Source organism: Anser anser (assembly GCF_964211835.1).
Source record: "Anser anser genome assembly, chromosome: 8".
Lineage (NCBI taxonomy): Eukaryota > Metazoa > Chordata > Aves > Anseriformes > Anatidae > Anser > Anser anser.
Genome location: NC_139728.1, coordinates 21,745,369 through 21,770,852, shown reverse-complemented (window position 1 = coordinate 21,770,852; position 25,484 = coordinate 21,745,369). Strand labels below are relative to the sequence as shown.

At 58.2% G+C, this 25,484-nt stretch overlaps 1 protein-coding gene across 9 annotated transcripts in view; it reads left to right on the top strand.

Annotated features, from left to right (window-relative positions):
* Positions 1-25,484, top strand: part of ERI3 (ERI1 exoribonuclease family member 3) — a 117,958-nt gene that overhangs the window by 59,790 nt on the left and 32,684 nt on the right. For 6 of the 9 annotated variants that reach the window (XM_083845953.1, XM_083845947.1, XM_083845954.1 and 3 more), the window contains 2 exons: positions 20-93; positions 467-7,144. The exons of the other annotated variants lie outside the window; for them this stretch is intronic. In XM_083845953.1, the coding sequence (XP_083702079.1) occupies positions 20-93; positions 467-638 (246 nt within the window). In that variant the 3' untranslated portion in view covers positions 639-7,144. Of the gene's footprint in view, positions 1-19; positions 94-466; positions 7,145-25,484 lie in introns of those variants that run through there. 9 annotated transcript variants of the gene reach the window in all.

The following is a 25,484-nucleotide window of genomic DNA, read 5'->3' as shown; positions in this document are numbered from 1 at the left end:
TTCACCCTCCCGCTTGCAGGTTTCCTTGCTCGAGCTCTTTCAGGCAGCCCGTGGACTGGACCTGTCGTGGGGGCTTGACGAGGAAGGCTGTAGGTATGACCTGCTTTTGGCTAGGAGACAGCCTAATCTGTTGCCCCCAGCTAGGCATAAACTCCTTCTCCTATTTTGTGGCCCGCTGGGGGGGGGAATCTCTGATCACCCCGAAGCGTGAGCCTCGCCAAGAGCCATCCCACAGCACCCCCAGAGGGTTTTGGTGGTGCAGAGATGAAATCTTGGTGCTCCGTTTGGCCAGGGCTGATTTGGTCCAAGACTCAGTACAGCTCGGGGCATGCCACGTCCCATGTCCAGGCAGCAGGCGCCTTTCTGAAGATGTTTTCACGTGGGCTCTGCCTGCTGCAACTTTCCTTTTCTTCCTGCCCCTGCTCTTCCCCCATTCATCCCACCCCACACTGGGTGCTTGCTGCAGCGGTTGTGGGGGTCTCTCTGCCTGGGATGAGCAGCGACCTCTCGCAGAGCCGTGGGACCTGCCGGCAGGCTGCAGCGTGTCCTGCACCCCCTGGAGCCCAGCAGCACGGCGATGCACGCTGCCGAACGGGAGGTCTCTGCTTCCACGCTACGTCTTCAGTGCTGCAAAATAAACCGTAATGTCCTGAAGGAGCGTCACGGCAAGGATTTTTCTCCTTCATACTGAGAGGTGGGAGAATGAAGCCCCTTTTCCCCAAAGGAGGAGGTGGGATGCCTTCAGGAGGAGCTGGAGGTAGTGGTGTCGTCTGGAGACGTGCAGAGGACCTGCGGCCAGGCTGAGGCTCCCTCCGGGCCGTTGGAAGACTTTTCACGTGACGTTGGAAGGAACAGGCATGGGACATCCATTTTGTTTTATTCTTTTTAAACAAACTGTGGATATTTAGCGTGTGGATTTGTGCCAACTTGAGGAAAGCCTGCTCTCCCTGCTTTCCCGGCGTTGTAACCTCTGTCAGCCTGGCTCTGATTGATGCTATTAATATTTTAGAGATCATTTAGGATCTCCGCCTTGGCTGGGCTCCTCGCCTGGGGAGGAGCTGTCCCACGTGGATGCCTGCAGCTGCCGGAGGAGCTCGCTTGCTGCCTGCTGCTGTGGTTTGTAGGAGGCTGGCCTGCAGGTGAGCCGGGCTGCCGGCACCGATGGGAGCACAGAGCCTTCAGACAGCAACGCGCCGGCCTCCAGCAGGTCCAGCCCGGCCCCTTCTGCCGGTGAGGGTCTTTGAGCCACCCTGGGACGTTCCCTTCTGCCCTGGCCTTGTGGCAAAGGGAACGGCTTCCCTCTGGGCTCGTCCCTGCTGGCTGCCTTTGGCCACGGTCCGTGCTGCAGAGGGCTGTCCCCACGCCTCTGCTCACCCCTTCCAGCTCCTGGAGCCTGCCCCAGCGGAGCTGCCCAGCCCACAGGAGCTCTGCATCTCTCGGTGTCCTGGTCTCCCCTTGCCATCACACCAGGTGTGATTCTGGAAGAGAATCTGCTGCAGCCCTGCCGGTGGGGTCGCTCCTCAAGCTCAAGCTGTAGATCCTACACGTGCCCTCATGGCCCCCGGATCCATCCCCAGTGCCAACCAGGAAGGCGACTGGTGTCCTGCTGGGGTGCTCTGCCCCGCACCATCTCCAGCTGCCTCCCAGGAGCTGCGTGCACCCATCCTGCGCCTCTGCTGTAAGCGGCGGAGCTCAGCGTCCATCACTGCCACGCAGGAGAGCTCTCGGGTAATGCTCTGCTTGCTCAGCATTCCCCGTGGGGCCCCCCAAAATCCAGCACGGGGCCACCACGCCACGGGCACGGGGGCTCCGACAGATCCAGGAGACGGTGAAGCTGTTTGATTGAATCCCAGACTGTGTTTGCTCTGCCTAATTATCAAAAGTATGAGTTTGTTCTGCTAGGTGCACATTATGCCTTTATTGTGGTGTAATTATGCCAGCTGCCTATGTTTAGTGTCATAAAAAGGAATAAAATGCCCATTACCCGCCTAAAGAATTCTTCTTGTGGGTTTTTTTTTTTTCATTTTTATTGCTCTGGAGTACACAGTGGGGATAGCTTTGATCGGCAATTCTGCACGTAAAATAGCCGGTGAAATACCGGTGCCTTTCGGAGAGCCCCCCCAGCCAGCAGCCCGCGGAGGCAGCTGGCCCGCCGGCCTCACCTGGCGCTGCCCCTGCTGCTCGCTGCCAGCCCGTGCTGCTGGGCAGGATGGCGAGAGCGCCCCGCTGCCGCCCCGCTGCCTTCCCCAGCGGCAGCTCAGCTGCTCTCCGGCGGGGGTTTTGCTCTCCCGAAGCTCCCTGCTGCTGGCGCGGAGGTTGCCGAGCCTGGGCGCAGCCTCCGCCTGCAGCAGCTGCTCAGAAAGAGCCAACGGTGCCTGGGTGCCCCGAGGAAGGGGTGCGAGGATCTGGCCGAGCTGTTTTATGGACAGAGCCACGTCCTAAGGACTGGGGAAGCCCGTAAGACAGAGAAGGGAGTAGCACGGAGCGATGTGCAGGTGGAAGCCGTGTGCTCCTTGCCCCCCGGGGGCTGCACGTGCACCACGAGCCTGCGGACAACCTAGCGGCGCTCCTGCAAGAGCGGGGGTGCTGAGCCTCCTCTGCCAGCCAAACCTCTGTCACCGGGGCTTCTGACTATTCGGGGCCACGTTTCCGTGGTGGTGAGAGGGGCCTCGGGGGAGCCACATCCTCGGAGAGCCAGCATCAGTTACCCCCTCTTGGGGAAGGGGGTTTGCTTTGCGTCAGTGCCAGGGTTTTTTTGGTGATACTAAATATTTTCCGATGGGAAAATACATAAACCCCCAAATCTAAACCCCACCCCTTTTAGAGGTTGCTAAAACCTGCCTCTCCTCCTTCTAATAGTTTTGGTCTCTAATTGGAAACGGGCTTTATTAGCTTCACGAGGAGCAGTTAGCGCTGGGAACGGATAGCTCTTACATAGGTGGCGTTGGGGGGTGGCAGATCCGTTGGTTTAGCCGGATCAGCTCACATTTTGATGACACCTCCAGCAGGTCCCTGGTCCCCCCCCGCTGGGTTGGGCCACGGATACTGGGCACAACGTCCCTTTTGAATTCCCCCGGCTGATTTTTTCCGCCAGGCGTGCCTCGAAGTGGCCTTCACAGCCCTGCACCCTCCGAGGTGGTGTTAGCAGGGGCAGCACGACGGCCTCGGCGAGGGATCCGCGGGGCTGCCGCCAGCGATCGCTGCTTACGGGGGTAATCGTCCTGAAAATTCAGATTGATCAGAAGGCAGAAATGATAACTTGTTTAACCGCGTTTCGAGGCACGTCCCGTCGATAGGGGAGACGGAGGCACGGCGAGCAGCAAGCAGGGAGAATGGGATGTGGGGCGGGGAGGAGGGGGAGCCATTCTTCCTTGGGGTCCGCGTCAGGATGTTTCCTGTCACCGACGCCGGGCTATTGGAGATTCAATCACTTTTATCTTCCCCCTCTCTCTCTATCCAAATGCCTTTTCATATTAGAAAATTAGAATCAGCTCTGCTCATGCAAGATTTATTAGCTCTGCTGAGCAATAGCACAGAAGAGTAAATGATGTCGCATTTCAGGGGCTTTTTACACATTATAACCAAAGTTGCAACTTCTTAAGTATTCTTCCATTGAGCCACTGCAGGGTGTGAAAGGGCTGGGGAGGCAAACTTCTCTCCGGAAATAGTTCTGCGCCGGCCTGGGTGCCTCTTCGTTAGTATTTGAATGATTGGATTTGCTTGCTAATACGGATCTTTTTCTTTGGGCTCCGTTTCTGTGCTTATTACTCTGGAAATCAAACTCAGAGCCTGTTTAACATGTTTTTCTCTCGGTCCCCTTTGCAGAAGCACTTTTCCGTGCTAAAAGTGTGCATTTGGATCTCTGCTTCTGGCTGGCGCTCATTTACATCTAAAAAAGACAAATCGTGTTTCCTTCTTGCATCTCCCTTGTGTTTTACACGGGGTGGCTGCTTTTTTAAATGCCTCCCAGCCTCATATCTTACACAACGCATGTTTTGTGTAGCGATGGTCCTTTGGTCTTCGGGCACGAGGTGCTAAAGCTCTTTAAACACATGAACGAATTTAGGCTCCTAATGCTCACCGGTTATCACTGTGGAGATACCGAGGCACCGGTGGGTTAGAGGATTTTGCCGTGATTCCTCATCAGAGATCGGAACAGAAATGTGGTCTCGTCTCTCCTGATCCCAGCCTTCAGCCACAAGGCTGGTTTGTGAGTCTTCTCGGATGGCTCTGCGGGCGTCCGAGCCGTGCAGCATCCTCGTGGGCTGGCGGCACCGAAGGGGGACTCAGCCACCGGAGTCAGATCAGCCGGTGGCAGCCTCTGCCGTTGATGCTCTTCAGAGCTCCTCGCCCTGACTCCAGAACGAAGGCATTTGAGATTCACGGTATTTCACTGGTCTTACACAAACCCCCCCCTTCTCTCACAATGGGCATTGTGCGCGTAGCCCCCGCACATAAATAGTGGCTGTTGTCCAGGTAAACTCCGGCTTTCCGCTCGCTCTCTCTTGCAGTATTCCCAAAAGGGGACACGTTTTTCTCCAGCCATCTTTATTTAGCAGAGAGCCCCACTCAGGGATGCTGATGCCACTGCTCGGTGACCCACACCAAAACCAGCACCAAACAACAGAGGCCGAAATCAGGCTGGGGAAGGGAATGGTCTGCTCCTAGCTTCGTCTGCTGTCGGTGTGCCGTGGAGCACAACACCTGCAACTGAGCTTCGGTCAGTCTTTGGTCTGCTTGGGGCTGACTTCTCCTTGATCGAGTTGCTGGGAGGATTGCAGGGCGGAGAAGAGGTTGGTTGCCTCGTGGTAAGACCCTTCCTCTCACCCATCAGCGTGGCCAACGTGGTCATCTGCCTGAATGTGGCACCTCGCTGTGGGCTGCGGGGGCTCAGCCTCTTCTCCTTGGCAGCGTTAGGGACTCCATTAACGAGCAGCGCTAATTGCATTTAAAACAACACCGTACTTGGAACTGTCCAACTGCCAGCCTCACTTGGCACGAAGTTTTCCCATTAATCTTTGCAAAAGGCATTGCTGAAGAGATGCTTAAAGCTGTGGCTGCCTTGCGGAGAGGTTTTCTCGTGGAGTGCCGGTGCTCGGGAGGCGGATACACTTGACAAGCAGAAGGACTTGACTTTTTCCCCTTCCGTGTACAAGCACTATGTATTATTCAAGGTCTTCTTAAGTCAATGCTGGGTTATTAATCGGTCGCTTCTCTGCATGTTAAATTTGCCTGCTAATTTTGGGGCTGTGGGAGAGGAATGCAGCTATGGGCTGGCACGGTGTCGTCCCTCTGTGTCTCCGTACGCCCGCCCGCGTGCTGCCGGTGCAAAGCCAGCTCCAGCTTACTGACTTCATGCTCCCATTTCGTGGCAGTCTGTGCTGGTTTGGGGGAGCAAGGGGCGAGAAAAGTCTTTCCAAAACTTGAGGGACCGGGCAAGACCCCACTTCCCAAGGACCGGGTGCACAGTGGTCCCGAGTGACACCAGAGAGAGATACGGTGGTGCCCAGCTCTGGTGCAGCCCGGGAGGATTTTCTCCATGAGATACACACCACCCACCTCCCCTTGGCTCCTGCCCAGTTCACAACCTGATGGGACGAGTTATTCGCAGCCAGTCTGGGGACAGCCTCTTGGGGCTCCTCTTCCCCCACCCCATCCGAGCCTCCCCGCCCCAGCCTCCTCTCCCTTGAGCTGTGGCGAGGCACGGCGGCTGGCGGCGCCCGCGTGTTCCAGGAATGCCGTCAGCTGTCGTTACTTACATTCCCCCGATTGGAAACAGTCACTTATGGCACCGTCCATCATCACGCCTCTCCCGGGAGCCGTCGAGGAGGGAGGAGAGGAGCGGGAATTATAAAGCACTTGGGCAGTGCTCCGCCAGTCCCCCCGCTCCGAAGCTGGGCATCTGTCACCGGGCAGCTGGAGGAGAAGGTGCTCGGGCTGCTGGATCTCCCCGTCGTGGCTCCACGGGGAGGAAGGAGCCTTCTGCAACACCCGGGCTGCCCCGAGGGGAGAGCACCAGGGGCTTTTGTGCAGTTTAACCTTAAGGGGACGATGGAAAAGTCTGCAGGGGATCTGGAGGAGAGGCTGCTGGGCCCCTGGGGCTGGGCTCTGCTTGCCCGGGCTGCCTCGGAGCCAGGAGCTCCCGGAGCTGCAGAGGGGTGGTGCTGGGCAGCAGCAGGGTTCAGGGCTTCTGCCGTGTACGGGTTGGAAGGGGAGAGGGTGCCTGCGGTGGGATTTTCGGTTAAAGAGGCTCCTTATTTCTAATGGAAAACGATCTGGAGAGCTTCCAGCCCTCTGTGCCTGATGGGTTGCCTCCCGCTCCTGTTCAGCAGCGAGCCTTTTTGGCGGGGTCCCCTGGCGGGCCGGGTCTCTGAAGAGAGACCCAGACTTGAGGAGGATCAGGCTGCCACCCTTCTTAGAGGCCTCTGGAAACGTGCAGCGGAGCCGGTTGGTGCCGGGCGTGAACGTGGCTGGGCTCGGGCTGCTGTCCTGTGCACCAAGAGCCGGCAAGGCCAGGCCTGCAATCCGTCCTGCCATCTCAGGGAGCTCTCGCTACGTGGAAGCGATGCTCTGTAGGGCCAGGGGCATCGCTGCCGGTACCCTTAGCTGAGCTGGAAGAGCTCTCGCAGCCCCCAGCTTTAGGGGCAGGCTTTGTTGTGCCGCGTGGTCCCTGGTGCCTGAGCAAAGACGAGATTTCGGAGGGTGCGTGGAGCAGAGGAGAGTCATCCTGGGGGAGAAGAGGGCGCGCTGCCGTGGCGGTGGGATAGCGAGTGAAGTGGGTAAATACGTGTGCTATAAACACGGTGAGAGCATCTCCCTGTGAAGAACCCAGCACAGCCTTTTTGAGTAAATAGAAAGAGAGCCCGGGTTCGGTTCATATGTCTGTTTTCTTTTCTTTTCTTCTTCTGGTCAACTGTGGCTGTAGATAAGAGTTTTCTATTTGAAGTTCAGAAGGGAAGGGAAATCCATTGTTAGAAGAGGAGACTTTCTTTTTGCTTGATATCTATCTCCAGCAACACAGCGGAGAAGGAAAAGATTTGCTCTGATAAAGGTAGCTTGGAAAAAAAAGGCACACTGAGTGTTGCTTTTCTCTGTACTTCAAAGCCTGGAGTAATATGGAACAGTTTAAAAGAAAAGGGGGGGGGGGGGGGAAGAAAAAAAAAAAAGAGACACGACCCAGCCCAGCCTCTGCACGGGGGCTGTGGATGCGGAGCCGTAAGAGAGCAGCATCCTTGTTGCCTGTGGGCTGCGGGGGGATTGTGCTTGCGGGGGGAGCAGAGGTGTGCAGGAAATGCTTTGCAGGTGTGCATCCTGTGGAAAGACCGAGCCGAGGGAAGGCACTCAGCGGAAAGGAAATTAGGCGGGTCTGGAAGCGCTATGGGGAGAATGCGCCGATAAACATTTAATTATTAAAATAATTCAGCAGTTGCGCGGGGCGCTCAGCACGGCGTGGCAAAGTGGAAGAGCCGAACGGGGGAAGGCTGCGGGGAGGAGGTGGCTGAAGGTCTCCATCCACCTGCCCCGCAGCCGGGGGGCTGGATGGCTTCGCGAGGCGCGGGGCTGCAGGATGGGCTTCTCCTGGCGCTCGGTTCTTCCCGAAAGAGCCAGAGCGGGGCGGTGCTGGGGAGGGGGCACCTCTCGCCTGCCGCAGGTGTGCCCGCATGCCTCGGGCTCGCTGGGCTGCACCCCTGGAGCAACGCCGGCCGTGCCCCCTCCGTCCCCCCCCGACAAGCCGCTGCAGGCAGAGCGGGCACGTGCTGGGGGCTTTGCCTCTGCTCATCTGGGAAGGAGCAGGACAAGGAAGCACCAAAGTCAGCGCTGGCCTGAGCCGAGGCTGCAAGTGAAAAGATTTCCAGCAAACCGGGGCTGGTCGGAGTGGCTAACGAGCCTTTCCTCTGAGCAGTGTTTTACATTCTTTCAAGATCGCAGGGAGCTCGTGGTGAGAATCTGCTAAAGTAAATGGCAGAGTCAAGTGTGCCGGCTTCTTTCTTTCCCTTTTCTTTTCCCTTTTTTTTTTTTTCTTTCCCCTTTCTTGGTTCTCTTTATTATGTGGAGTTGCTCTGGCTCTTTCTCTCACTTCTGTTTCTCCTTTTGTTCTCTCTTTGTCTATTTATCACACTGTGAAGGTTGAAAGAGATGTTATTAATCTGGGAGAATGAAGGCAGGATTAGTGGTATGAATCGGATTTTGAGAGCTGTAATGATAGAAAGACTCGCTCTGCTGGCGGGCTGCGTGAGTTTGATAAATGGGGAGCACTCCAAACTGACTCGCGCCTTCCTCCGCACTGCTCGCTTTGCCCGCTGGGGCGTGCCATGCTCTCAGATCTGCCAGCCATCCCACACCGCTCCTACCTGAACCAGAGCAAAAAGCCAAGGGTAAATCAGAGACAAATATCTCCCATTGCACTTAAAGAGATCATTTCTTTCAACATCTTTTTCAAACGGAGTCCTGTCAAGTTCTTGGACAGCCTCGTGTGTAGGTAGGAGCCTTCCTCGCAGCACGGCTCGGAAGCACGGCCCGTGGTATTGTCTCCTGCCGCGGCTCCGCCGAGGGCAGCAGGGAGATGCCGTGGCTGCGGCACAGCTCCCGTCCTGCCGACCGCAAAGGAGCGGGATCATCTCCCTAAGGCTGCTCCGGGCTGCGTTTGCCTCCTAAGGTGGTACCGGGCTTGAAAGGCAGCCCCAGCGGGGCTGGAAGGAGGCAGGGGGGTAGTGGATCGAAAGTTGCACGGGGTGCTTTGCCCTGAAAGCTCCTAAATGAGGGGTACTGCGCTTGCACGACATAAATCAGGTCTGAGCTCCATGGGGGGGCACAGCAGGTTCTGGGGACTGCCAGGCAGAGCTGTCCCCAGAAGCTGGTTCGTGAACACGCAGCTCGCCACCCTCGTGCTGCCCCTGGTGCAGCTGTGCCACCAGGAACGGGGACCGTGCCCTGCCCTAGGACCCTCTTGGTGGTCCTCACCCCAGCCAGTGCTGTGGCTTCTGCCGTGGGCATTTGGGCTAGCTGCTTGCTTCGTGGCTAGGCTCAGACCCTGTGGTCCAGCCTAGGAGTGAGCACCTGCTGCAGCGAGCCGTGGGTGTGTGAGGTCCACGTGCAGCGCGTTGCGAAGGGACACCCTGCGCCCGGCAGGGCTCGGGGCATGGTGCTGCCCGTAGAGCCCCGCCGGGGGAGCACCACGAGCCTGGCAGTGGCCGCAGGACCACGCATCCCCCCCAGCTTTGCTTCTCACCCAGGTTAAGCAGGGGATTAGCGCAGGACGGGGAGCAGCGGCGTGCCGGGGAGACCCTGCTCGGAAGGCGGAGTGGGACCGCGGGCAGCCCGGAGTTGTCGGTGTCCCTTTAACTAGGAGGTAATGGACTCCCCCACGCTCGGGCTGAGCTCTCCTCCTGCATTTGCAGCAACGGTAATGATTGTCAAGGTAGAGCTAATGAGACGTGCACATCTTTAAAGGATCGTGGCTTCCGAGACAAAATTAAAAAAAAAAAAAAAGGAAGGAAGGAAAGAAGGGAGGGGGGAAGGAGAGAAAGTCCGACTGCGCTGCCTTGGCCAGCGAGGCATCCGTCTGTCCTGCCTGCCCTCGGCAGGATCACTCGACAGGAGAAAGGCGTGCAAGGAAGAGGACACGGGGATGTCCCGTACTGGGTCTGTTGGAGATGTTGGTGCTGTTAATCCTGGCTGGCTCATCCCTGTCTCTGTCCCTTGTTTGTAGCTGGGGGATGCTCAAGCACAGCAGAAGCTTGTTTGGACACCAGAGAGCAAACGATCCCCCCAAATGCCTGTCCTGCAGTGGGAAGGAAGAGCTGGCTGCCCTTTGGGGCTGGGAGATGCCCTTGTGGGCACTCGTGGCAGCCCTTTGGGAAGGATCCGGCCCTTTGGGAAGAGCCGGAGGGGGAGCAGGGACGTGGTGTGGCTGCCTGCACTTACATTTCCTCCCGTTCCCACTGTTTCAACTTCACAGGTTGAATTGGTTCAGAGCAGCCAAACTAAATGAGGAGAGAAATGATCAGTCAAATATTTCTTAAATCCCGTCTTTAAGAGCTAAGTGCTTGGCTGGAACTTGAAGGCAAGGTAATGAGGCTCTCTTCAGATCAGCTTGTGATGTGGAAACTGCCAGATTGACCGGGCTGCACCTGGGAGGAAGCTCCAGCACAGCCGGGGACGGGGCGCAGCGGGATCCCCACGCCCAAGCGCTCTGCCCGCGGCGCCTGGGGGCAGCTCCCTGCCACCTGCCCTGTTCCTCATCCTCGCCCTGCATGTGGAGGGAGAGGGGCGAGGATTCAGGCACGGTACGTTTTGCTTTCCAGACCCCTGCCCGCCTTGATTTAACCGGGGCAGGCTGCAGCGGCTGCGGGGAGCGAGCTGCTCGCACAAGGCTGCGTGCTGCACCTCGGTGAGAGCCTGGGGCAGAGGCTGGGACCCAGAGGATCCCTGTCCCTCCGAGGCATCCTCACCATTTTTCAGCTCCAAGCTGAGATTGGTTTTGCTGCAGAAATCAGCCTCGCAGCCCCCCGTGAGGCAGGGGCGCTTGGTTTCCAGGTGCAAGGGGAGAGGAAAAAGTCATTCGTCCTGCAGCCTGGTAAGGACGGGTCGGGAGGATCGCTGTCTCATTTTCAAGGTGCCTTGAAAATGCTTCTTTCGTTCTGGAGTGCTTTTGTACAGCCTCCGAGGTGACCGCTAAGAGCTGCAGGAGGGCCCGCTTTGCAAGACGCCTTCTGGAGCAGAGGGGCTGGTTTGCTGGAGGAAAGGTGGAGGTGCAGGAGCAGCAGGGCAGAAGAGAGCAATACCAGGCGAGGTGGGACGTGCAAAGTGTCTGCTTCTGGCTCCAAAATACCTGCTTCTCCTTTAGTCCGGGGCTTGGGGGGAGCCTAGTCTTGGCTGCACTGCGCAGCGCTGCTGGTGCAAAACTCCGGCGCCCTTGCATGGAGATTTGCCCCTCGCCACGCTGTGCTCGTGGCAGCACCTCCTGCACCATCCTGCTCCGCTCTGGGCCTCTCCCGGGCAAGAGCCGAGGACCCGTTGAGCTTTCCTCTTTGTATCCAGGTTTTTAGGCCTTCTGTTGTTAATTATTGAGATGTAATAATGTGATTAGTGCACTATTAAAAAAATCGCTGATATGATTACCATGGATTTAATATCACATGATATATCATTACATTGTTACATGGTGACAGATGTAATTGAAATACACTTATTGGAGCCTGGGGTCGTGTTTCATTCAATCACAGGAGCACCTCCGGGGGGCAGAACAGAAATGGCTAAAAAAAAAAAAAGGAGAGAAAATTGTAATGAAAACAAAGAAACTTGCAGCCTGCTCGAATCTGCGGCAAGTGCTGCTTTGGCTTTTTCTCTGGAGGAATTCGGAAAGGGTCGAGTCGGGAGCGCTCTCCGGAGGGTCAGCCGAGTTGAAACCCTCTGCTTAGGGTTCAAGACGGGGGGGCTGGCGTTAGGGTCCTGTGCCCAGAAGGCTTGTAGCCGTCTTGCAGCACGTGAGCCTGCTTCCCAAGCGACCTGCCAGCCCCACATTGCTCCTTCTTAAAAGGCAGGTAGGCCTGAAGATGGTGCTCTCCACTTTCTGCCTAATTCTGGCTTTTTTGGAGCCTTGGGTCGCTCAGCCGCCGATGTTGAGCGTTGAACAGTGGTGAGCACAGAGGTGTCCTTTCCTTTCATCCCCTCCCCTCCGTCCCTTCCAGGGAAACGACGCTCGCCCGTCCTCGCATCCCCACGAGGCCAGTTGGGGTGGGGCGTTCCCTCTGGGTGGGATGGGAGACCTTGGAGATGCAGCACGGCACGCTCAGTGCGCATTAATGGCTCCCCCCGCAAAAACAGGGCGCAGGTCACCACGAAACGGAAGGTTTAACCTCAACCTCGCCCAAAACGAAGCGCGGGGAAGAATACGTGGCTGAAGCGAAGGCGAGGTTTCCAGCCAGGAAGGAAATGGCAGCGTGGTGAGCTCGAGACATCTGGATGTTCACGTAACGATGTCCCAGCATCTGGCCCCCGGCGCTGGCTCGGCTCCCTTGGGTCTGTCCCCGGAGCTGGGTCACACACCTTGCTGATGCTTCATGGGGCATTTCTCTATCAGACGGGCCTTTCTTGACAGCCTTTTGATTCCCTGTTAAGCCTGCTCCCACCCCCATTTCGTGCAGCCCCCCCTGGAAATTTTCAGCCTTCCCATTTTAAGCCCCCGTTTTGCTGGGAGCTGTGGAAATTCGTTTCCAGCCGGTGTGGGAGCGCTCTGCCTGGCATCTTTCTTTCGAGGTTAAAAACATAATTTCAGTCTGACCTCTGAGTTTCGGAGCTTTTGTTGGTTTTCTCCACCCCCAGATGGTTTTTGTGTGTGATTTTAAAATAGCCTTCTTCTCTTGGTTGCAGCTAGCTGATGCGTCCGCTTCTCATTCGAGGATTGTTGTGTTTTATTAATGCTGTTATTATTCCATTACTGTCATTGTGCCCTTTTATAGCAAATAGCTTAATTTAGTTGAGATACACAGATGCTGAGAGTTTAAGTGAAATCTTCAGCGCTTGGTATGCTGGGCACTGATATTCCCCAAGCACTTGGGCATAAACCTTTCACTTAAAAACAAATCAGCTGCTGGGGGGCAGGAGTTTGGGGTGGGGGAGTGCCTGTTCATCACACGTGGAGATCCCTCTTCGTCCACGGCTGTAGGCACACGGGAAGAAAATGGGGTTTGGCCACCGAGATGGGCTGTGATGGGTCTCTCGTCCCTCCAGGTGCTGCAGCACAGGGGAAATGCCAGCGGGACTGATGGTTTGAAATACCAGCAGCATTGCTGCCTTGGTTCGGGGTTTGGTTTTAATTTTTGGTGGGGTGGCAAAACGCGCTGCGTTGTCTGCAGATGAAGCTGCGTGGCTCCTCGGGGAAGTGGGGACAGGTCATGGAGCCACCACGGAGTGGAAGGTTTGGTGCTGTTAAAGCCCACGAGCGTGGCTGAAGGACAGCGTGGCTGCTGGAAGGCTGGGCTGGGCTGTGAACAGTTCCTGGGGGAGGAGGAGAGGGGTTGAGAAATGGGGTTGGTGCCCTGAGGACTTAGGGGACACGGGGCCTGTTGTCAGAAATTACGTACGTGGGTGCTTAAGCCTCCCAGGACATGCAACATAGGCTCCTGAGTACCTTGCTACTTCAGAAATGTTACCTCTGAGTGCTGACAGATGTTCGTCTGAAATGGATGCTTCTTTCCCGGTGCCTCTGGGCGTTCATTAATACTAGTGATAACCATTCCTGATTGTCTCCCATGCCTCTTTCCCTGCCTCCGTCCCTTAAAAATTCAGAAGGTAAAGCCGAGTGTCCTGCTATTTGTGCGCTTAACTCTTACTGCCTTGGCAAAACCTGCTGATGCGGATGCCGTCAGTGCCAGAATTACTTAATATTGGGCAAGGAAGGAAAGGAGCAGGGTAAAACGGAGAGAGAGCGAGCCCCAGAGGTTGAGGTGGTGCTGATGGCAGTGTCAGCTCCAGGGGAGGTGTCCTTGTCACCTGGCGAGCAGCCCTGTGCCTTCCCAAGCTCCGGGACAGCCCCAGGTCTTCTTGGTGGGTTCCCCCCCTCTCAGTCCCCTTGCTTGGGGCGCGGTGGCGGTGACTTGGCTCACCCTCTCCTGCTGGGCTGAGCGAGGGGACCGGTTCCCCGTGGAGAGGGGACGGGTCCCGTGCTGGCCCGTGCTGCCGGTCCCTGGCGTGCGCTCATAATGGCTTTGGGGTGCGTGGGAAGTTGTCAGGATCATTTTATCTCCCTGCTTTGAGGCAGCTTTGTGGCTTTATCTGGCTTTCGAGACGGCCGGGATAGCTAACAACATGCAGAGAGCATCCTCTGCGGAGGGGACCCGGAGCCTGGTTTTGCTGGAGGTCTGCTTTCCCACTTCGCAGAAACGAGTTAACCTCCCTTTGATCTCGGTTCACGGCTAACCCTTTAACAAAGTCCTGGATGTGCGAGGAAATCGATACTCAAGGCATTGAATTTAACACCAGCCATCAACTCAAGCGTAACACACACGCCGACTGACTGCGATTACAGGCAGCGGGCTGGGTGGAAGCTCGTTTGCCGGCTCTCTGGGGTGCTGCGGGGAGGGCAGGCGCGCTCGCCCGGCTCGCGGGCACTCGGTGGGGCAGGGGGACCCGCCTATGCCCTGTCCCCCCATTCCCTCTGCGTCCCCGTGCCCCTTGTTCTCTCCCTTTACGTGTGTGGCTTGCAGCCCTGGCTCCCCAAGCGGGGTGCAGGGACATGGCACGGGGAGCGTGCACGGGTACGTACCGGCTTGCCCTGCGCTGGGGGGGAGCTGAGGGCTGCAGGCAGGGCAGCTCTGCCAAGACATCACAAAAAAGCTAGCACAAGGTAAAATCTGAAAACTAAAATGGCACGGGCGGGAAAGGTTGAGCGCGTGGTCAAGGAGGCAGCCGTGTCGTTTCTCCAGCTCCGGCTCTCCCAGTGGAGATGTAATTAGATGAGCGGAGAGCTAATTGGGGCACCTTGTTCCGCACCAGCCTCTCCCTCCCTGCTGGCACGGTGGCAGGCAGCGGGCAGGCTGCCGGGCACGGCTCCACGGCCGGGAAAGCCAAGCACCTGCCAGGCTGCCCCTGAGCATCCCCGTCACGTCCCGGCCCCTCGGTCCTCTGCTGCAGACCCGCTCTCCTCTGGGAGGCATTTCATCTCGCTGGCTCTTCTCTGCTTTCCTCCAGCTGCAGCCGGAGCTTCGGCACCTGCACGGGATGGGGACGCTCGGTGAGGTGGCCCTGGCCGGTGCGGGATGGAGGTGGCTGCTGTGTCCTCCCCAGGGAGGCGTCAGCTGAGGCCTTGGGGACCCAAAGTCCCGGATTATCTGTCACTAGTGTCACGGTCTCCTCCGTGAGCTGCCCAGCGCCATAACACGGTGCTGGTCCCCCCAGCTCCTCCCTGGCCGTAGCCAGTTCATCCCCCCACGCCTCCGTTCTGAGGGCCTCGCCACGTCCTGCTCTTGGGCCCTTCCGTTCTCCGCCTTCCTAACCTTTCTCCAAATCGATTCTTCTCCGGCGTGCTCCCCAAACCCCGCATCGTCCCCGTTTGTTTGCTCTTTTACCGAAAGCGGGGAGCCTCAATTTTGTCCCCTGCTCGTGCTGGCCGAGGCGCGCTGCCTGCCCGCCGTTTGCATCCAGCAGGGCTCTTAGCGGCGCCTCTGCTTTCGCCTCCTCGGCCTTAACCCCGACCCGAGTCAACAATCCCGAGGAAGAGCTGCTGCTTGGATGATCCAGCATAAACTCTGCCTTTGATTAGACAGATGTCGTCCCCGGGCGCCGGCACCTCGTTACCTCGCCTTGGTGATCCCTCCCTGCCGCCACGGGAGCCTCCGGCGTGGGCAAGGGACGCGGCCGCTGCCCTCCTAATCTTTATTGATCTTTTCCCCGATGCCTTGTGCATTGCATTCTCCTGCTTTTCTAGCTCCGTCTCCTCCGAGCGGCTTCGCATCTTGTGGGAGTGCTGAGAAACTCTGTTTGACTCAGTTCTTGCGGAGCAGGAGCAGTCGGGGGCTGTGCCGGCTCTGCTGGGCTGGTGCCGTGCCAAACGTGAAAGCTTGTTTTCCGCTCCTGTGAGTCTGCCGCCTGGGGAGAGGAGGTGGGAGGCTGCAGGGCACGTGTTTCCGTGCCCCTCTGGGCTGTCCTACGCGGGCTGGTTCCTCCGCATCGTGCCAGAGGTGGGTTTTGGGGAAGGTCGCGGCTCCATCCCAGGAAGGCATGGTGGGTGGGAGTGCAGGAGCTGGGGGATGTGGGCACACGGAGCCGCGTGGTAAGTGAACACAAGATGTGGTGAGGAGGTCCTGCAGGAGCACTCTCTTACTTCTTTCCCGTCCGCCAGGGCCTGGGTTGCAAGAACAGGTTAAAACACTGAGACGTAAACCTGCCGGTCGCCCAGCAGCCCTCCTCGCTGCCGGCGTGCGGGCACCTGCCCTTGAAAATGCCAGGCGCAAATACCGGAGGGGTGCATCGCCTCGTCTCGCCCCTGCGGTGGGAATGAAGGTGCAGTCATCCCGCACCTCCCCTCGGCTTTTCTCTTGGCTCCTCGTCCGTGGGTCTCCGCCCTCTGGAGTCCCGCCGCCTCCATTTTGGGCATGTTTGGGCTCGACAGCGTAACCCTCACCAGACGTGTCCCCTCTGAACGTGTCCGGAGCTCCGTGCGCCGAGATGCGTGCGCGTGCCTGCCCTGGACAAATGGCTTTGTTTTGCACTGCAAAAACTGGAGTCAAAATGTCGTGTCGGTGCTCGCACAGAGCAGATTGCTGCTTTGCAGAGGGCAGCCTTTCTGCCGCTGGCTTTTACTCGGTGGTTCCCAAGCAGAACCGATCCCGCGCAGGGAAACGATACAATATTTCGGCTTTTCCGTCCTGGTTTAGGGTGGAGGGGAAGGTGAGGGCACCGGTGTTTGTAGGGCTGTTTCCCAGCCTGCCTCAGCCGGAGCAGGCTCTCTGCTAGGCGGCGAGGACGAGTCGCAGCGACGTGCTCCTTCTGCTCCCGGCGTGTTTGATCCAGACGGGCTCTTTCAAGGTGTGTGGAAATGAGCTGCAATCTCATCGCTCCTGCCGAGGCTCCTCAGAGGAGATAGCAGAAGGGTCACGGCGCCTCAGGAAATCTCCCTGCAGGCAACGTACCGTCACATTTCACAGCAGACAGGCAGAATAACCTTTAGGGCATGGTCAGGGGCAGCGTTTTCAACTCCGAGCCAGGGAGCTCGAGAGCTCATTTCTCTGACGCATCATTCCTGCATCCACCCGAAATACCTCTGCCATAACCCATCGCTTCCTTAGCTGGAACGGAAAAAAGGCCGGGAAGCTGGTCCCCTGCGTGCCGGCATGCGGAAACCAGCCTCGCCTGCAGAATGCACCCAGGCCCTCTTGCATGGCAGAGGGAGATCCACAGCCTCCGAGGGCCAGGCTGCTGGATTTGTGGCGGCACTTAGCCGATTTTGCCTTAATTCGAGCCACGTTCACCCTGTGCACGGGCGCAAGGCTGCCCTGCCGAGCAAGCCTCCAGCACGGCACCCTGCGTCCATCCCCTCCCTCTCCTCCCCCACGTTTGCAGCCTCACCAAAAAGATGCAGCACCGGGATCCTGAACTGTTTTTTCCCCAGATTTCTCTGACACGGTTATGGGGAGGTTGAGGGGCGTGTTTGGGGCCGCGGTGTGGCCGCCCCTATAAACTGGAGCCTCCAAAGCAGCCCCATGCCGCACGCCAGCGGCTGCGCGGCGCTGGGAGGAAAGCGCCGGCTCTCCCTCCTCCCCTCGGCGGAGTAAATAATGGCACTTTTTATTTAGCTATTATTTCCCAGCGGCAGATATCTCCTCGGCTGTCTGTTTAACTATCTTTATCTCACCCTCCTTCTCTGTTTGATATAGTTATAGATAAACAGATAGCTACCTTAGTAAATAACATGTTTTTAAGAGACCGCTGGTATGGTTAACATAGTGCAGCAGCTGTTGATTTGTCTTTCACTGTTGTTTTTTTTTCTTAAGGAAATGCTTTAAATAAGGGATACTTCATCTATTAAAAAAAATACACTTGTAGCAGCTGCTAAGCCCGTCCATAAGCCTGCTTTACGTTGTATTTGTGATGGGACTGACAGTGCATGGAGGAGCCTGATTATACACAATTCCATTTTAGCAAGCCCTGCGATGTAATTTCACAGGGCGATCAGTGTTTGAATGTAATAGCAGCCTGTGCTAAGGTGTCAGAATATTAAAGGCGCTAATGGAAAAGCTCCCTGGTACACAAGGGGGACAGCATTACAGGAGACGTCGCAGATGGCTGGGCACTAAACTAATGGGGCAGGATCCAAGAAGGGAAAAAAAAACTAGCGAAGGCAGAGCTCACGGGAGCACGGGCACCTGCTTCCCTCTCACACGGAAATTAAACAGCGAGCGAGGGAGAGAGGAGCGTGTGCGTGTGTAAAAATAGAAATGGAGGGGGGAAAATACCCCCTTCCGAAGGGCTGCGGTGTTTTGACAGCGAGTTTGGTGCCGGCTTTGATTTGGAAAGGCCTGGGGTCGGATTGTGGGGTGAGTGTTTGGGGGGCTGCGGGCACACCCGAGTGGCCCCGGGAAGGGGAGGAGGAGATGAGTGGACGCTGTGGCTTCGTATAATGCAGCAAAACGACAGCCCTTTGGTGGTCTGTGACCTCCAGCTAAATCCGTGGAGGAGAGATGCAGGCAGTGTCACCCTTTTCTCCGTGTTCATGTCTCCGGGGGCTGACAGTGGGTCTGATTTTGGGGCAGCGCCGACCTCTGCCTGTTCTCCAGCACTGCCGGCGGCACCTTCCCCGCCTCGGCCGCAAGGTTCCCCAGAAGTAGCCGAAGAGGATTCGTCCGGCCCACGCTCAGCTGCCCGGACAGGGGACGTGGCAGTGGGTGGACATCCACGCAGCGTGTCCATGGGCTTGCCTTCGTGTTACGCCCGGCTTCCTCGGTCAGCGGCGTCCTGCAGGGCCGGGGTGGTGCCCAGGGATGGCCCCGCAGGGCTCTGCCTTCCAGGCGCTGGTCGGGAGCCGCCTGTGTATCTCCGTGCTGGAAGCAGTGTTTGGAGCTGCTTCCAGAAACCAGCATACCCCAGCCCGGCTCTCGGCCAGAAACGCAGGGATGGCAGAGCAGGCAGCCCTGCTCAAACAGCCCACCCCTAGCCCGAGGGCAGGGCGAGGACTGTGGAAGGCACGGAAAAATGCCCCCGGTGCAGCTCAGCCCCTGGTTCCCACCGGGTTGTGCCGCTGGGCCACCGGGCCCCCACTCCTGCTGGCTGGTGCTCGAGCTGCTCCCGTGGGGGCCCTGCTTCTCCCCTCTCCCAGGCCAGCGCTGCCCCCCGGCCCTATTTCCCAGCCCCGCAGACCCGTAGCTTTGTTTTCCTCGCGACCAAACCCAGGGCTCGGACCCAGGTCCCCGAGGCATTAACCTAGCGTGCCACCAGCCGCGGAGCACACAGCAGTCGAGAACATTTTATCCAGGATAATCCTTAGCCTGGGAGCGAAGCAGAGGCTGTTCTTGTTCAAACACACAGCAACGTGAAGCCTAAACTGCTTGGCGCTTTGACACTCCGGCCTCGCGGGTGCTGCCGTCGTTGCGTAAGCCTCAGCGCCTGCTAATCCCGTGGGGCCGCGGGCACCCTGCCCACGGGGCTGCCGCTGCTGCTTGCAGGGTCCCTCCTGCCCCTCCTGGGGCTAAGGGGGGTTACGGCTGGGCGTTTGCGTGGCATTGCTGGGACGTGGGCAGACAGGCTGCTCTGGGCTATCTCCGCGTGCACCGAAGGGCCGGGCACCGTCCCGTGCCTCAGTTTCCCTTTGTGAAGCAAAGCTTTATCCGCTTGTGCTGCGGGGTGCTTGGGCAGGCAGCGGCTCTCCCATGGCAGCTCCAGAGCCCAGCAGGGGGTTCTCCGAGCCGTGTGTGTAGGCAGTGCTGCAGCACCGCTGGTCATACAGTTTTAGGGCATGCGTGCGCTTTGCAGGGACCCTACAGCCAGCGGCGTGGTGCCGGGGGCTGCCTGCCCAGCGAGGGGAGAGCACCACAGGTAGGCTGCATCCCCTGCAGCTCTCCCTTAAGGTTGGGCTGTCCTCCCGTGGGCTGGGATGATGTTTGGGGTGCTGTCCGGGAGCTTTACGTGGTCATTGCGGAGGCCCCTTGGGGTGCCGTGCCGGTACAAACGGCAGCGGAGCTCTGCAAGGCAGCCGGATGCGCGCGGAGAAAGGCAGGGATGGATGGAGTCGGTGTCAGGGCAGCAATTGCTTATCATGCCTTATCTGGGAATATGAAACTGTATTGCATGACATCCAGAGGCAGGCTGAATAGATATGCCAATTCATCTCGAGCCCGGGCTTTGACAAGCTAGACTGCCCTTGTTGAAAGGCATCAGTCAAACAAGAGCTGCTGGCTGCTTCTCCCTTTCTTAGACTTTCCCTCGCTCCCGCGCTCCGTCTCCCCCTCTCGCTGCCTCCCCTCCCTCCTCCTCCTTTTTCTTTTTTTTTTTTTTTCTAAGCTGTTTCCGCACAAAATTGAAAAGCTTTGGAAATAAGAATAATAAAAGCCCCCCAAACTAATACCGTTTTAAGTACGCCCCCCCCCACTCCCTCCCCGAATGGGCTTGATAAGGAACCCCGGTGTATGAAGGCATGTTTAGATAACATTGAGAATATTACAGCGGGGGAGAGAAAGTGGGGGGAAAAGCTTCCTGCCGCCTCTAAGCCGGGAAAGGCGACGGCACCCCGGCTAATACGAGTGTTTAATATTTGATGTGTTGGGATAAAGCAGGATCACCTTCGAATTGAATTGAGTGTCAGAATGAGAATCTATTACTGAAATTCTTGTGTGATTTGACAGCAAAGCAGACGATGTTATTCTTCACTAGTTACCGCAATCTTCTCCCCTACATCACTTAAATATTTTTTTCTTTGCTTGAGTAAACACACATTATCCTTTTTTTCCACCTCCCTTTCCCTTTTTTCTCTCCCTCTTTTATACTTTTTTTTTTCCCTTTTTTTTTTTTTCCTTAAATCAAACCTGCCTTTCGCAGGGCCGATGGAGCAGATTGTTATTTCTTTATTTGTCCTATTAAATGGAATTCCTGATCGTTTAATCCCGCTTTTGTAAGTGATTTAAAAACACTTGAAAAGCCGTGAACGTGGCAGCGCTTCTGACTAAACTGCTTAAAAGGGACCGGTTTCACCTGGGCTGGTGCTGAGCTGGGGGGGGGAATTCCTGCCTCCTGGCAGCCAGGAGGGCAGCCAGCCCACGGGGGGACGAGTTTTCCTCCTCACCCTCCGTACCACCACTTCTCGCTCTGCTCCTTCCTCACCTGCCCCCTGGTTAAATGCTGCCCCGATCCAGCGGCCTCCTTGCTGCGGGGTTTGGCCTGGGGGGTGGCAGATTCGCCCCTTCTCTTCCGTTGTGCTGCAAAGTTGGCGTGGCAAGGAATCCCAGCAAGAAATTCCCCCTTCCCCTCCTTCCCGTGGCTCGAGTGCAGTTAAATAAAGGGATGGCGAGGGATCTGCTGTCCTGGGGGACTGCCTCAAAGACACCCCCAGCCCCTGAACCTAAGGATGCTGGGGGGCGCCGGGAATGTTTTAAGCCGTTTAAAAGCCCGCTTAGCCGTAGACGTGACCTCCTTTTTCTTCCCAACACCCGAACTGGCACAACGCCCTGACACCTCATCATGGGAGCGGCGCGGTGAGGTGAGTGAGAGGGAGATGCTTGTTTTGGGCGAGCAGGTGACGTGACGGGAGGAAGAAGACACTTCTGCTGCCGCGAAGTCATTTTCTCCCCTGCGCCAGTGTCAGGGGGGGTCAGCTGCAATCCGCAGGCTGCCGCGCGAGGCGGGGTCCTTGGGGAGCGCCCCCTGCCCCCCCCTGCTTCCCCATGCCGGCGAGAAGCGGGCTGGGGAAGAGCGGCTGGGGACATCTCACTGCTGCCTGCTTTCTCTTCAGGCCCGTGTTTGGCACAGGCATCGCTTTCTTTGGCAGAAACTTTCAGCCAAAAAACGCCATCGCTGTCTTTCATTCCTTCATCCCCATCCTTCAGCGCTCTCGAGCCGCTGAGCACCTTTGCTCCTGGGAGGATTTTCCCGAAAGGAAACGCTTTCTCCCTGCCCGAAAGTGTGCGTGTTAATATTAAAATTACAATTAGCGTGTGCAACACCCTCTGGGCCTGCGGAGGGGCCGGGGAAGCTGTGCCGGCAGCCTCGGGGTGCACCAGCAGAGCACCGGCAGCTCCGTGAGCGCAGGAAGGGTTTGCGAGGCTCCCCGAGCATCCTGACCTCCGCCCGGGTGCCCCGTTCTGCCGGCGTTAAATCTTGCCTTAATGTGACTGCCGAACGCCGGTTTTTGTGAAGCGCGCCGGGCACTTCCCCATAAATAAATGATGGAGCATTATTCAGTCCGCTTAGATCAATACATCAGCCTGACAAGCTCCAGTTCTGGGAATTTTCTGACCCCCCCCCCCCCCCGGAACATCTTCTCCGAGGCTGCGCTGCTCGCGGGCTGCGGCACGGAGCCTGAAGGAGCCCGGCTGCTGGGGACAGGGGCGGTTTGCCTTCAGCTGTTAGCGAGGGCCAGCAGGTGAACGCGGGGCCGACTTGGGCAGCATTTTTATGAGAACTAGGCCAGTCCTGCCCGTGGTCTTCCCCCTGCGGTCAGTGCCGTCGTGCTGCCCAGCCCCACTTGTGTGCACCTCTCCCAGCTTGGAGGACCGGCTTTGACCCCCGAGACGAGCCACAGCGCTCTTGTTTTGGGGATTTTTGTAAGCTGAGGCAGGCGCATGGCAGCCACGGGGAGGTTTGGTGACCCAGTGCACCAGTAGCGTGCCCTCAGACCCTTTGTGCTTCATCCCACAGCAGTCCTTCTGCCGCCCCGTGGGTTACACGCTGACCTGCAGCATCTCCGTGCCCCGGGGGCGCTGTACCCCAAATCAGACCCCCCAGCAGCTCCCCGCTTCGGTTCCCCCGTCTTGGGTTTCCCGCAGGTGACGCGAGGTGCAGGTTACCTGAGGACTTGCCTCCCCGTACCGCTCCTTGTAGCGGGGTGTGGATTATCTGCCGTGCTGGTTACACGTGGGGAGATACAGCCTGTCCCTGATCTCCCGCTGCTGCGAGCTCGCATTTACCGCAGGGGTATCTGCTTACCTTGGGTTTGAGGTCCCGGCATCGGGGACCCGGGGTGGTATTTGCCTGCGAGCCGCTGCGGGTGCCTAGGGGATCGTATAAGTAAATAAATATAATTAATAATCATCCGGCTTCGGAGGAGCGTTGGCAGGGAGGCAAATGTAGCCTTCACAGAATTACAAACAAAATCAGGAAGAAAGGGAGACCTTTCGAAGAGGCGGTGCGAATGGAAATAATTGTGTTCGAGCTGCTCGAAAATTAGTCTGCAAACACCATGTCGGCTAAGTTTGGTTTTGAATGAGGATTCTGACCCAAAATGTTTTCCAGTGGCTTTTTTAAAAGACGCCTGTATTTTTTATCAGTTAAAACGTAGGTGAAAACAAAATGCCGTGGGGCCTTGCTGTCACTTCGGTGTCTGACCTCAAAGGGGGCAAGCCAGTCCCTGCAGCGCTGGGCTCCAGCCAGAGGGAGGGATAAATTAGGGTGGTTTCCCCACCAAAAGGGTTTCCTGACATTTTGTAAAGACTTGCGAGCAAGTTTAGGGGCTCGGTTTCGGGGCTGCGGTGGTGCCGGCGTCGGGCTGGGGACCCCGCGTCGGGAGCGCCGTGCCTCGCTTTAACAGTCAGCAGCAGAACTTTCCTGTTTAAAGATTAAACGTTGTCTTTAAATATTAAACAGCAAAGCTCCTCGCTCTTGATTGCGTGGCTGCTGCCGGCAGGCGGCTCAGAATTGCCAATTTTAATTAAAAAACTTTATTTTCGAATACAATCCACCGCTGGCAGAGCTCGGCGGCCTCCTCCCCGGCCGGGCTGCCCGTCGCCTCCCGCGGCCCGGCTCCCTTCCAGCCCCTCCGTGCCCGCGTCGCCGCCTACCCGTGCCGAGGGGACGCGGGGGCTGCGCGAGCGGCCTCGGCCGGGGCTGATCAATGCCCCTGGCACTTCCTTCCCAAAGCCCGGGAAAAAACAATTAAAAGCCAATCGATCCTGCAGGCAGCTTTGAATATGCATAAGTGCACACTTGACCTTCAGTGGTCAGGCCAACTTCCAGCCCGGCTGCTTAGCTAGTTTGCTCAGGTACGGCGGCTGTACCCAGTGACCTTGGCTAGCCAAGCGAAATGCGAGGCGAAATTGGGGCTGGTGCTCAGCCAGGGGGGCTGCGGCACGGGCTCCCTGCTGCTGCTGCCCCCCAGTGCAGGGCTTTGGGTCAGGAGCCCCGTCCACAGCAATGAACCCGGATTTTAAGCAGCACGGGGGCTGCTTCTCACCCTCTCCCCATGCCCCTGCCCCACTCGGGGCACCCACTTCGGGTGAAGATGTCCCTAGGTGCTCGCCTGATGGGTGTTAGAGCCGCCTGGCGCCGTGCTGGCCCTGCTGGGGGCAGCAGGCAGGGCTTGCCCCGAGCACCCAGCCGGCTGTCGCTCTGCTGGGACGCTGCCACCCTCCCTCTGTGCTCCTGGTTGGGGTAGGAGCTCTCCAAGCCGGGAGCCTGCCACTCTGCGTCCGCCTGCCGCAGCCCAGGAGAGGGAGCCACAGGCAGAGCCGTCGGCGCCGGCACCCAGGCCACCAGCCCCCGGCAAGTGGGGGCCCCCTGGCACCCCGGCACCCCGGCACGGCCGCCTGGCATCCCGGCCGCAGGAAACGTCAGCGATGAAGATATCAGAGCCTGTTTGGTGAAGGCGAGGGAACCCTCCCCGTTGTGTACACAAAGTGTAATTTCAGTGAATTATGCACAGACTTAATTAGGAGTTTTAATTGCTAATCATCTCCCAACAGGATTAGCGATGCTGTCTATTAATTACCCGTGGAGCCCTCTGTTTTGCTAAGGCACGAGGAACGCGGTGGCATGAGCGCTTACGGAGGCCGGCGATAAACCCACCACCCCCGAGCCGTGGCTCCCAGGGGAGGGCAGGCGGCGGGGGCTGCGGGGCGGCCGTGCCCACGCTGGGGACAGCAGCAGGGAGCAGGGCACAGCCCCTGGTGGCAGCCCCCCGTCCCCTTTGACCCTCATCGCCGCTGCGAGCTGGGGTCCCTGGGGGCGCGCAGGGGGTCCCACGCAGCTCCTCTCCGGCTGAGCCCCCCAAATTGGGATCCCGCTCACCCCGCGCGGCCCCGTTCCCGCTGCTGAGCGTCTCCCCAGGCACGCGCTGATCCCCGCTGCGGGAGGCAGATAGGCGCCGCGGGATTGCCCTGATCCCATCTGGGGACAATGGCCCTCACGGCGGCACAGATAGCGCCGGCGCGAGCGCCGCTAAGCCCGCGTGCCGTTCTTAAGGCTCACAATGCGGCCGTGAGCTTAATTCCTCAAGATGAAGAAGATAGGGGGCTGGCAGCCCCTAATTACAGGCGCGGGGGTGGCGCGGGGGCCTGGCTGCGTCCCCGTTTGCATTGTCCGCTGGGGTTGTGCTGCTCAGGCTCCCGGCTCCCTCCCTCCGGCCAGGCTGTGTCTCTGTGCCTTGGGGCGAGCAGCGCTGGGGCCCCGGGGGGGGGGTTCCCAGTGTGGGGGTCCCAAGGATGGATGGAGAGGTAAGGGGCTGCAGCTCGGGTCAGCCTGGGCTCGGCCACCCCTCTCCAGCCCCTGGGCAGCCCATCCGTGGTGCCGCAGGGAAGGTGGAATGGTGCTGGAGCAGTCCAGGGACAGGCAGGACAAGCCCCCATCGTGACGGAGGCGGCCGTGGGCGATGTTAATCCTAAACAGGGCCCGGGCACGGAGCTGGGGACTGACACCTGGGTCCCTCCCAGCGGTGACGCTCCTGTACGAGGCTCAGGGACAGGCCCTGGGCACCTCCGAGCAACATCAGCTGGGCCAGGCCTGCAGCACCTCCCGGAAAGTTTTTGTAGGGGTGATGCATGGGTCTGTGTTGAGTATCGGGGACA